Below are 13,593 nucleotides of genomic sequence, written 5' to 3' on the forward strand. Positions count from 1 at the left end.
TAGGAAACAAAATTGGATACTATTTTTTTAACAAGGAACATCTGGGGCCAAGAAAAGGACTTGGAAAGTAAAAACATGATAACAGAAATTTAAAAACAACAGAAAATTTGGAAGTGGAACAAAGAGTCAGAGATGGAAAATAGAGAAGAAAAGATAAAATGAGAGGATCAGTCCAGGAGATGCAATACCTGAATAATTATGGAGTTCCTGAGAAAACAGAAAGGAGGGGAAAAAAATAATTCCAGAAGTTTCCCAGGACTGAAGGACATGCAGTACCACATCAGATGCCCCATCACATCAAGTTCCCAGTGCAGTAGATGAAAACAGACTCACCTAACTTTTGTAATAGTGACATTTCAGAACACAAAGAGGAGATCCTAAACGTTTCAAAAAGAAAGGTTACAACTAGCTTTAGACTTCTTACAACAACGCTGGGAGTGATGAAGCAATGTTTTCTTTTTTTTTTTTGAGACAGAGTCTCGCTGTCGCCCAGGCTGCAGTGCAGTGGTGCGACCTCTCGGCTCACTGCAGGCTCCGCCTCCACCCCACAGGGTTCACGCCATTCTCCTGCCTCAGCCTCCCGAGTAGCTGGGACTATAGGCGCCCGCCACCTCGCCCGGCTAATTTTTTGTATTTTTAGTGGAGACGGGGTTTCACCATGTTAGCTAGAATGGTCTTGATCTCCTGACCTGGTGATCCGCCTGCCTCGGCCTCCCAAAGTGCTGGGATTACAGGCGTGAGCCACTGTGCCCGGCCAAAGCAATGTTTTCAAATTCCGGAGGAAAAATGTTTTCAACTCAGGATTCTATATCCAGCCAAACTATCAACTGAGTGTAAATGAAGAACAAAAACATTTTCGGATGTCTACTGCCTGTGCACACCTCCAGAAAGCTACTGGAGGATGAGCACCAATGAAAGGAGACAGTTTATCAAGAAAGAGGGAAACAAGACACATAGGAGAGGAGCTGCCCCATGGGATCATGGAGGAAAAGTGTCATTCAGGATGAAGTTTGTGTGCTGGGCACAGCTGGCCAGAAACTCCAGGACAAGTGCCTCTGAGATGACAGTGATAAAATACCTTATGTGCTAAGCATTTGGAGGGGCTTAGAACGTTGGCATAGTTTAGGGTGAATTAGTAAACAACATGGAAAACAAAAACTCCAGGAAAAACAAAAAGAACTTGCACGGAAAAAGAAATATTACACAGTTCAGGCTGCGCACAGTGGCTCACACCTGTAATCCCAGCACTTTGGGAGGCCAAGGTGGGTGGATCACTTGAGGCCAGGAGTTTGAGGCCAGCCTGGCCAATATAGTGAAATCCCATCTCTACTAAAAATACAAAAATTAGCTGGGCATGGTGGTACATGCCTGTAATCCCAGCTACTCAGGAGGCTGAGGCGGGAGAATTGCTTGAATCCAGAAGGCAGAGGTTCCAGTGAGCTGAGATCATGCTGCTGCACTCCCACCTGGGCGACAGAGCAAGATTCTGTCTCAAAAAAAAAAAAAAAAAAAAATCAGACAGTGAGACAGGGAGGATCACTAGGGCCCAGGAGGTTGAGGTTGCAGTGACACATGATTGTACCACTGCACTCTAGCCTGGGCAACAGAGCAAGACCCTGCCTCAAAAAAAAATTTTAAAAGATAAATAAAGAAAGATTACACAGCGCAGTTGATAAGAACAGCCCTTACACAGTCACTATAATGTGAACACTGAATATTGGGCTAAACAAAATTCATTTTAACTCTATTGGGAGGCTAGGGCACAGAAGTAGTTCAGGGGTGGCAGGAAGTCAACACAATTTCAAGAACTAAGAATCAAGAATCAAGACGTGGCAATAGAGGTCTATTATTTAGCGACATGGAGGTAAACACAGCACCTCAGAAAACCACAAAAAGTTGGAAATAGCTGCCTTAGAAGAGGGGGAAAGTAGAGGGAGGGATGGGGGACAAAGTGCTTGTAATCCCAGCTGCTTGGGAGACTGAGGTGGGAGGATGGCTTGGGCCCAGGATCTCCAGACTATAGTGTGCTATGATAGCACCTGTGAATAGCCACTGAACTGCAGCCTGGGCAACACAGCCAGACTCATCTATTTAAAAAAATAAAATAAAACACTATTTGTGTTTAAACTATGACAAAACTGGTGCCCTAGTCCTATCCACCTGCTTTCACCTGTCTTGGCAGGGCCCAGCCCACCTCCCCAGCACCTCTGCAGCCCTCCCTGTGCCCTGCCGTGTTGCTTAAGCACCTGTCTCAACAGGTTCCCTGTGCCTCCTGCTAACCTCACACCTCCCTGCAGAGACATTTTAGGCACTGATGCCTGACATGTGAAAGCACAATTTTCTTAAATTGGATTCTTAAAAACAAAGATGTGTGGTGTAACCCACCTTGTGACTATTTTGAAGGGTGCTGTGTAAAGCCACATTCCCGAAGCCACCTGCTGAGTTATTTAAGTACCAAAGTGGTTTACAATCTAAATTGAGCAATAACTCTTTTGAAAATTGATACGCCATTTAAATAAGCCACTTGATACTTTTAATAACTCTCTCCTTTCCTTTCCATGTTCACATTAAACATTAAGGCATTTTTACCTCTCGTTTCAGCTGTGCGTTGGATGGTTCCTCTTCAACAAAATTTTACTCTCACGTTTTCAAATAGTAATTACTTGCTTTAACACACACATGCACTTGCACACACATACATAATTATATACTGTCAATTTACAGTACAAGAATAAAGGTCCTCTGCAACACACACACAAATTTATACTACTTCTCAAATGAATTATTAGACTATTAGTTTGGGTTTAACATGGTTTCTTTAGACAAGCAAGAAATATAAAGCATTTTACTTGAAAGGTTGAAAGGTGAAATTCTTCCAACTTCAAAGTCAAAGATTGCATTCCTAAGCTAAACCGGTGAACATAGTACATCTCATAATGCACTTACTGAGCTGAGTGTGGTGGCACATGCCTGTCGTCCCAACTACTTAGGAGGCTGAGGCAGGAGGATCACTTAAGCCCAGCAGTTCCAGGCCAGCCTGGGCAACACAGGGAGAACCCTATCCCCGAAAAAAGACTTTTCCCAAGAATAGAAATTATAGCAGAAATTCTTTTTTTTTTTTTTTTGAGACGGAGTCTCGCTCTGTCACCCAGGCTGGAGTGCAGTGGCACAATCTCGGCTCACTGCAAGCTCCGCCTCCCGGGTTCACGCCATTCTCCTGCCTCAGCCTCTCCGAGTAGCTGGGACTACAGGCACCCGCCACCACGCCCGGCTAATTTTTTGTATTATTTTTTTTTATTTTTTTTTTTAGTAGAGACGGGGTTTCACCGTGGTCTCGATCTCCTGACCTCGTGATCCGCCCGCCTCGGCCTCCCAAAGTGCTGGGATTACAAGCGTGAGCCACCGCGCCCAGCCTCTTTTTTTTTTTTTTTTGAGGTGGACAGAGTCTTTGTCACTCAGGCTGGAGTGCAGTGGTGCAATCTCGGTTCGCTGCCACCTCAGCCTCCCAGGTTCAAGCGATTCTCCTGCCTCAGCCTCCCGAGTAGCTGGGATTACAGGCACGTGCCACCACACCCAGCTAATTTTTGTATTTTTAGTAGAGACAGGGTTTCACCATGTTGGCCAGGCTGGTCTCGAACTCTTGATCTCAATTGATCCACCCGCCTCAGCCTCTCAAAGTGCTGGGATTACAGGCGTGAGCCATCACACCCGGCCAATTACAGCAGAAATTCTACAGTCACAATGAGAGCCTAAGAAAGTGATTTTAAGGAAAATATCTCCTTAAAAACCTATCATTGCACTGCTCTGGCTTAGGGAGATCAGTCTCACAGCTACACTTTATCCTCCTCTCTTTTCCAACATATTTTCCCACATATTTTCCCAACAAAATCTGAGGCAGTACTCTGCCTTCTCTGTCCTCCAAAACTGGATTCTTTTTCTTACCTGAGTTACCTCCCTCTACTCATCATAAAATTAATTCCACCCTACATTTTTTGATAACTTGTTTTCTTTTAGAGACAAGGTTTTACTCTGTCACCCAGGCTGGAGTGCAGTGGCACCATCGTAGCTCACTGCAGGCTCCAACTTCCGGGCTTAAGCGGTCCTCCAGCCTGTCTTATGAGTAGCTGGGACTACATGCATACGCCACCACGCCTGGCTAAGACAGGTAACTTATTTTCAGTGGGAGTTTTAATTGTTCCTGCTGCAGTTATTGGAGGGTCTTGAAATTAAAAGATTTTTAAGGGGTAGGTGGTGGAGAATGACCAATGTAACTGTTTCATCAGTTTTGCCAAGGGTGACATATTCTAAAAAGTGGAAATAAAGTATAGAAAAAATAGCAAAGCACTGTTTCAGATGACCATGTTATATTTATAACATTCAAACCTAGCAAAAATATCAAATGAAACAGTTTTCAAAGAAAGTCATGAAAATTCAACTTAAAAGAATGTAAAACCGGCCAGGTGTGGTGACTCATGCCTGTAATCCCAGCAATTTGGGAGGCCAAGATGAGCAGATCACTTGAGGCCAGGAGTTCCTGGGCAACATGGTGAGACCCCGCCCCCGCCCCATCTCTTCACTTTTCTCTTTTTTTTTTTTTTTGAGACAGAATCTCTGTCTCAAAGAGTCTCTGTTGCCCAGGCTGGAGTGCAGTGATGTAATCTCAGCTCAGTGCAACCTCTGACTCCTGGGTTCAAGCAAATGTCCTGCCTCAGCCTCCAGAGTAGCTGGGACTATGTGCATGCCACCACGTCCAGCTAATTTTTGTATTTTTTAATAGGGATGGGTTTTCACCATGTTGCCTAGGCTGGTCTTGAACTCCTGGCCTCAACCGATCCTCCCACCTCGGCCTCCCGAAGTGCAGAATTACAGGCATGAGCCACCACACCTGGCCAAAAAAAAAAAAATTTTTAAGTGTAAAACTGTGGGAAAGTTTTTTTCCTTAGTAAAATGGGTTCAGAAGAAAATTGTCATCAAATAGCAGTACTTTAGAAAATCCCTATTCAAGGTAAGCTGATGCAGTAAGCCTGGGCAACAGAGCAAGACCCTCTCTCTAAAAACAAAAGGGAAGCTGAAAAATACTGGATATTTCTATTAATTTGTTAGCCTTGATGGGTCTGACACATTAATTTACCAAAGCAACTTGCAAGCTAAAGTCAGCATAATAAAAAGGAATGAAATATATCTCTATGTGTACTGACCTGGAAAGATCTTTATATAGTAGGGAAGTTGCAGAAAACTACAATACGATCCCATTTGTGTTAAAGGATAAAAGACCCCCTGAAATTATACTTGTTCATGTGTACAAATGCATAGAAAAAAAATCTAGGATACGTCCCATAATATTAAGATGGATGGGTTTGGGGAGATGAGTGGGATTAGGAATTGAAGTGCAGCTAGATCCTTTTTTACTTGTTTACATTTCTTCACAATAGAACATACATTCATATGTTACTTGTGAAATAATTCAGTGTCTAGGTAGATGGACAAAATTGTCATGGGATATTCAGTTCATTCTCTACTATTATATTTGAGAAACTTTTGGGATAATATTTCGAAGGATTTTGCTTTTTTTGCCTTTTTTGCCTTTTTTAACTGAGCACTTGCAGCAGCGGTTTAAGCAGCAGAAATCGGCCAGGTGTAGTGGCTCACATCTGTAGTCGCAGTACTTTGGAGGCCAAGGTAAGCTGGAATGGCACCACTGCACTCCAGCCTAGATGACAGAGTGAGACCCTGTCTCAAGAAAAAAAAGCGGGGGGAGGGGGGGAAGACATCGCACTCCAGCCTAGATGACAGAGTGAGACCCTGTCTCAAGAAAAAAAAGCGGGGGGAGGGGGGGAAGACATCGCGCTGGAGTGGGCAGTCTGGTTTCACCCGCCAGTTGTCTACATGCTGCTGCTGAGCACCTTCACTCTAAGCCAGTTTGGGACTATCTTACAGGAAACTATCCAGGATTTCTTTTTTGGCCACCGCTCAGCTGGGTCCCAGGCAGACAGACCAGTCCAAACCAAATCCTCCCCTGCTGAGGGAGAATTCTGAGACATGCCTTAGGCTGCACTTTGGTTACTAACTCTGCCTCTCTCGGTTCTCTGGAGAACCATTTTCATTATTCTGTTGTAATGATCTGTTACTTGTTGCTCTGCCCAACCTATGGTAATGCATTTCATTTTCTTAGTATAGCAAGCATAACCCCCTGCATTAAAGTGGAGGGTGAAACTGGGCTGGTATTTGTGAATAACCAAATTCTATGAGATCCGTTTCTATGATCTTCCATGGCTGTTGGGGGGGCCAAATGGTTATCATTGTCTAGGACAGAGTAGGATGAAAACAGCATCCTCAAGCATCTCCCAGTACTAGCATTAAAAAGGATGAGAACCAGCTTAGAGATCCAGCTTAGAGAACCAGCCACAGAAATGCCATATGTGCACAAGAAAACCTGCCTAAACAGAGCTGTCTTTATATTTTTTTTAGAAAAAGTAGTCATTCAGGTTTTACATAAGGGCTCATACCAGTGGTTTTGAAGATAAATGAAAGCACAAAGCCTTTATTGAATTGCAGATTATGAATAATAAACCCAGTGGTAAGCACTAAGGGCAGATGTGCATAGAAATGCAATTTATAAAATTTCCAAGGCAAATAATTGACATCTTTGAAGAAACTGTCATTAGCTTAAAAAATCTTCCAGGTGTGCATTTCATTCATAGTTTTCATCACTGGTTGCCCAGTGATACGGCCTCAGGAAATGTTGAGATTTCTTAAATCATTTGTATCAAATATCTTTTTCTGGTAAATTCCTTAGTGTCTCTGCAGTGGTAACTAGACAAGATTGGAAAGTTTTCAAGATGATTCAAACCTCCAGCACCTCATAGGAGTCCACATTTCTTAACACAGAAGACAATGCTAATCAAAGAAGGAAATAAAAAGGTTATTAAAAAATACTGGCTTCACCAGTTTCTAAATACACGTTTATCTATGTATATTCCACTAAAAATGTTTAACTCAACAGTCCTTCACACTTTATATCCAGAAACTACACTGGTCGTCCCTCACTTTTCACCCATAACAATGTGCGTTAAGGCAGTGCTGCTTTTTAGTAGTAAAGATTGGAGACTCTTGACACTTCTAACAAACAAGTTTGTGATTTATTTTAGGATTGTAGGACTTTCAAAAGACTTTTTTAAAGTGACTTCTGCAAGTTTCAATATGCAAAAATCAGAGAGGATCTTAAAATTAGGAGATTAAGTTTAGGGACAAAACAACTTATTATGATAAATTGCAACTAAATATAAAAGATAATAATGAAATGGTCTTAGGGAAGAGCTATGAATAGCACAGAATCCAAATTGAAAGATGAAGAAAAATATTAACTCCAAGAATGTGGCTGATAACCCATCATTTCACTCTCTTTGAAAGGCATGGCCTAACCTCTAAGACCTCTAAGAGGCAAGTACTGAACTTCACCAAGTCGCTGGCTTTGGAGAATGCTTTTCCAAGTCCTCCTTTCCCTCCCCTACCCAATCCCACCCCACCTCACCATTCAGGTTTTTGTTTGTTTTTTTAAGAGACGAAGGTCTCGAACTCCCGGCCTCAAGCAATCGTCCCGCTTCAGCCTCCCAAAGTGCTGGGATTACAGGCGTGAGCCACCATGCCCAGCCTCAGCAACTTGTTTACTTCATACTTTCTCACTGGTACTATATGCGTTTTGTTTCTAGGCATCTTTAAGACTAATAACATTTCCCCAAAATACGTCCAGACTGTCCTTAAGAGAGACCTTCCATGTTACCAGGCCACACAGAAGCTGGTGTAGTGAAAGGTAGCTCCGTGGTGAAGCCACAAAGATGTTAAGTTAAAATGTGGAAATAGAGATGATATGCAAATACTAATAAAAATGTTCACTGAAATACAGAAGAGAACACCTGATTTCCACATCATTAGCTGTTCTTATTGACATGGCTAAAATATCTCTCAGTAAATCCAGGAGCTACCACAAACGTATAATAACCAAAGGGAATGCACTACATCCATCTCTCTGGTTCTGCCTCCTTTTTCTTTCAGGCTACTAGGCCACAGACAAGGTTAAACTCAATAAAGTACACACTAAAGTAGAAAATGTAAAGGCCAAACATATTTTTTTAAAAAAACCAACAACCTGAGAGACAGTAAAATAAACATTAGCAGTTTATTAACTAAAAACTGTCCTCAAATATTTAATTCTAGATATCAAATAGATCAGCAGACTTTATAAGCAATTTTTCTGGTTAATAATTTTGTCAACATTCAATGTCTATATATATTTAGCTCATTATCTTTGACCAAAAAAAAAGAAAAGTCACTAAGGGTGTGAAGTCAAGATGGCTTAGAACAAGATGACTGAGAAAAAGGCTTCCAGTTAGGTCAAGTTTTCAAATCATGTAAATAACTTCTACAGTAAAATCTGGCTTGTTTATTAGCTATGTTAACTATCAAGGAGCATATTAAAATTTGATCTTTAATACTTATTCTACCCACAAATGTTTTGACAAGATGGCAGGTAGCTAGAGTCTTGAGGGTCAGAAACCAAAGCAAGAAGAACTCTTTTAAGGAATTTCATATATCTTTGTTTCCACTTTAATGCTGGAATGTTAACATCATTCTCTAAATATTTTACTAGATGAACTATGACCCTGATGAAAACTACTATCAACAGTAACTATTAAATATAACTTTTATATTCAATTAGGTTTGTTAGAGGCATTTATAGAATACTTTGCTCATAAAATACTTTGAGAATGTGCCTTTCCAATAACTGAAAAAGTTTAATGAACTAGGAGAACAAGAATAGATGGGTAAGAATAAATTCTTCTGTTCATTAATTTTAACATTTCAATATTTATCATAGCAAAATTGGGAATGTATTTTTGATAGTTTATCATTTAGTTTTGACTGTGAAGCAACCAACTGCCTAGAAACATTCTTGGTTAGTGACAGAAACACTGAGAAATCAACATATTAGAATTTAAGGAACTGATCGAACTATAGATCAATATTAAAGTAAAACTGAGATGTAGTCATGACCAATAAAAATATCAGCAACATCTACCACTAATATGTAATAATGGTGATTTCTAACAGATCAACCTTAATAACTACACCTCCCAGTCACTGGAGAGGGCTTTGCAACGAACATGTCACAGCAAGAGAATCCTGCACGTCACGGGGGTCATTACTCTTTTCCGACCCTCTAGTGTTTCCAGAAACCCCAAACACTAGTCCATAGGTTCAGGCAAACACAAGTCACACTTACCATTTCATGGGGGAGGGAATGAGCAGAAAACACATGGAGAGATACAAGGTTCGAGCAGAAAAAGACAATTAAAAATGCTCACCCTATTGTCCATGTTTTGCCCGGTGCAGATTTTATCTAGGAATATCTGGAGCCAAATCAAATAACCTAAATATTAATGAGGCTCAAAATGCAAGTAAAGTACACTCAAAACAGGACAAAAATATAACAGAATCAACTGTTGAAGACTGGAGGGCAATTACTTGTAAAAAACATAGGTCCTACAGATCCAAGCTAGATTTGAAAACTGAGTGCGACGTCTCCAAACCAAACAAAGACGTTCAAAACCAGGCACCTTCACAGTCACCTTAAAGCTGGAGGGAAAAAATGGATATACTTTTATCATCAAAACATAACCAGTAAGATTTTGTGCTGACACCTCACCAACCCATCAGCTCCTCTAAAAAACAGTATTTAAATATTAATATTTCTGATGGCCAGGTACACATACACGACTGCCTGAGAAATGTCACCAGAGTGAGGGAGAATTTGTAAAATCCCATTCAACAAGTATTAGCAAAGGAAGGTTATGATTCATGGATATGAATGGACTATAATATATAAATGACACATTTCTGATATATTCACAAAATCTTTATAGAAAGTATTAAAACTCAAAAAAGAAATAAGATAGGAGTCAAATAGATGAAATGTATAAAACAAATGAACAGGCAAACTAAAAGTTCTTGAAAGTATTTTACTTCAGATTGAAAAATGAACAGCTTCCACACTGTTCACTGCAAGATACACAGTATTCACGAATACAATGCTGGTCATTTGAGGAAATGTATACACACCTCAATTTCTCCTTCATGCTTTTTTCTTTTAGAAAGATACTGTTTACCAAAAAGAAACTTCAGCAGTACAGGAAAAACTATTTTCCCAATAAATTTACGAAAACCTAAGATTCCCAATGGAATCAAGATTATCTTCCCGCTACCACCACCTTAATATAATCACATGCTTATTGGAACACTAATATTCGCACCCTAAGAGTACATTTACTTTCAACAATGAGGGTGATTCTTTAAAAACAAACAAACAAAAAACAAAAAAAACTTCAGTGTGGTAAATGTAACATAGATCTCTGCAAGTATTAAGTGTCTGAAATAGGCAGCTAATACTGGATTTAATATTATTTTATAAATAATTGTTCCCTTAGCAGTAAACGTAAGTCTACACATTCACAATTGTCCTAGAAAATAAATACTGTGATTATGCACAATGTTATGACAAACTAGTTTCAAAAACAAAAGCTCAACATCTCAATAAAGATTCTGATCAGAATAAAATGTGACTCTAAAATTTAAAACATTGTCAAAATAACATCACATTTGAAATCTTCCACAGTTTACACGAGTACTATGAGTTTCCAGTTTTGGAACACATTTTTCCATTGTGAATTAAAATATGAACATATTGAAAATTGTTAATTTCAGTGATGACATCAGTTTTGGTCTTACTTTAGCATTATTTTCTTTATAAAAAGTTATACTAAGTGTCCATTAATGGTCTGATTGGTCTTCAGTATTTCATAAATGTATATAAAAGAAACTCCTAAAAGCCAATAGTACTTTATATGTATATATATATAAAAGAATCTCATCTCAGAAATGGCTGTATTTAACAGAGCCATACACGCTGATGCTAAACATAAGAGCTTTCACCCTGAAAGAAAGCATTTTCAGAAATGTCACTTACATTTTATTATATTAAATATTCCCAACTGAGTTTCAAACTCAACAGGTAATGATAACAGAATTATACATCTCATTGCACTCAAAGCTGACTACAACCAAAATTTACAGTATGACTGAAACAAGCCAATGTTTAAAAAAGTTTTAATTAACGATAACAATTCCATGAAAGAAGAGGATAAAGAATGGGATGACAAGAAGTATTTGGTCTTAATAAGGCAATACAAAATAGATCCATTATCAAAGACCATTTAATTTGTAAAGATCAACAATACCAAAAGCATAAAGTGGAATATAAGAAAATAGTTTTTTATACGTATGATTTAATTAAAGCTGTTTACAGTTATTCTCCCACAGTAGTTAAGCATGAATTTTAAAAAGAATAAGAGATGAGAAACAGGCACACGCAGCACACAGGGTTAGAGAAGCCAGCATGCAAAGTCTGTGGAACTCGAAGTTTCACTGCAACAGGAATGAGACCAGACATGGGTGGCCTTTTTTTTTTTCCTATTAGGAAGAAATGGGGGGAAAAAAAAAAGACTGCAAAGGAAGCAAACACAAAGTCATGTAATTGCCCATTGCCCAAGACGACAGCACTATAGAAAACAGTTGCAAGTTAATTCTCGGAGATGACCAGAGATTTTTCAGTGTTTACACAAAAGTACATAGTACATTTTTTTTTTTTTTTTTTACAAAATAAAATAAACATCATTTGCCACCATAAACCTTTTCTTTAGAGAGGAAAAATTTTTGCAGCAGGACACAAGGGTTCTATTAAGTTATTTCAATGCTGAGAAAAACAAATTGAGTAATAGAACTAATCACTTCCCTATATATGGATGTTAAGATGACAATTTAGATTATTTTTCAAACTAATCCTGAGAAAAAATCTGTTTACAATTTAAACAGTAATGTTATGTAAAAAGTATTATTAACAAATCCACTATTACAAATATCAATTTCCTATATGGTCTTCTATATATACACACAATAAAATGGTAAATATATGCAAAAATATTAAAAAAAAAAAAACATGCACAGATCACTTTCCCCTTTGGAATCTGGACTTCCTATCAGATACCTTTGTTTTCCTTCCCCACCCCATCCTCTGATACTGTTTTTGTTTCTATCACCCTACCAACACTGAATACTATTCCCTATAACTCTGCATAAAGCCAATGAGAAATATATTTATTTTACATTCAAGCTTTAAATCTTAAAATGACCCTGTTGTAGCATATGACTTATCAAATAAGCAGCCTTTTTTTCCCTCTTTTTTGCTTGCTTTTTTGTTTGTTTTTTTTTTGTTTTGTTATGTTTTGTTTTTTTGCAGTTGTCAGTCTTCATGATCCATTCTGTGGCGAGCTGGGAAAAAATGCAGTTGCTAAGTCAACGTCTGAACAGTGTGAGGCTCCTGAATATCTCCCAGGAGTCCCTGCGCAACTGTCCTGAGCATGAGATCATTGCACAGAGAAGACAGTCCACCGCGCAGCGCCGACTATCTACAGAGGTCTGAGAGGGGCGCGTCCCTCTTGTGTTTCCTCTTTTTGCCATGGTAATACTGATTATTGGATTTGCCTTGATGTTGTTTGTTTGTCATCAAGGAACCATGGCTTGTTTGAGTTGTACCTTGGAAGCCTTTGCTGGAAGAACGAAAGAGCCTTGCTGATCCATGCTGCAGAAACAGAAAACCACCACAAAGACATCAGTATTGCAGAAAAGCAGAGTGTTCTCAAACACCTGGATTCAGGGCAGCTTTCAAAACTAGGAATATGCTGGCCAGAGAGTTACCTTACCGGTCACTGACTTATCTAGTGGGCAGAAAAAGCTGTTACAGGGGTTCTTTTTAGCTCTAAAACCCTTACTTTATTTTAATGGAAATACTGAAAAGCATAGACCACTCGCCTGCCTTCTTAACAGAGTGTGTGGGATGTAAAGGTTTTCTTAAGAAACCTACCAACCCAAACACCACATCATAAGTGACATAGCAGGAAGAGGCTCTTGGGCATGACAGGCACACTGGTAGGTTGGGGTCAGCACAGGTGGCCGCTCCCTTCCTGCTACTCATGGCCTGTGGCTTTCTCGTGACCCCAGTCCCTTTTGTCAACCCTGTCACTTCAACTGGTATTTTGTGATAAGTCTGTGTCTGGTATACATGGCTAAGGCCACGTAGGTAAAGTGAACTCAGTGAGTCAAATCAGACACAAGGTGACAGCCAAGAGGCCTCTTCCCAGGTTCTCCGCTATAGTGAGGAGTGACCCAGCCTCAGGCCAGAGCCCCATATCAATGGCTTCCTCCCCTCACTCTGAGTCATTACTCAGTTAATGACAATCTAGGCAACAAAAAAACTTAAACTAGAGTATCTCTGTGGCCTTTTAAGTCCAAGCTAATGTTAATCAACTGACCATGCCTGACAGCCAGCTGATCATTTCAACACCGGCAACGAGGTATTGAACATTAAAATATTAGAAAAGGATACATTATTCCCAGATATGCATACTGCCATGAGGCCTCACAAAACCTTCATGCCAGCTTATTTCATGTACAACTGAAACATTTTTTATATGGGAGTTTGGC

General features: G+C 39.6%; 1 protein-coding gene across 6 annotated transcripts in view; it reads right to left on the reverse strand.

Annotated features, from left to right (window-relative positions):
- Positions 1-6,512: 6,512 nt before the first annotated feature.
- The window catches only part of TENT4B (terminal nucleotidyltransferase 4B), an 84,993-nt gene continuing 77,912 nt past the window's right edge, over positions 6,513-13,593 (reverse strand). For 5 of the 6 annotated variants that reach the window (XM_055297550.2, XM_055297547.2, XM_055297546.1 and 2 more), the window contains one exon: positions 10,003-12,691. In XM_055297550.2, coding sequence (XP_055153525.1) covers positions 12,515-12,691 — 177 coding nt within the window. In that variant the 3' untranslated portion in view covers positions 10,003-12,514. Of the gene's footprint in view, positions 6,898-10,002; positions 12,692-13,593 lie in introns of those variants that run through there. The other variant, XM_055297548.2, reaches the window with a different exon arrangement.

Source organism: Symphalangus syndactylus, chromosome 11 (genome assembly GCF_028878055.3).
Source record: "Symphalangus syndactylus isolate Jambi chromosome 11, NHGRI_mSymSyn1-v2.1_pri, whole genome shotgun sequence".
In the NCBI taxonomy this organism is placed as follows: domain Eukaryota; kingdom Metazoa; phylum Chordata; class Mammalia; order Primates; family Hylobatidae; genus Symphalangus; species Symphalangus syndactylus.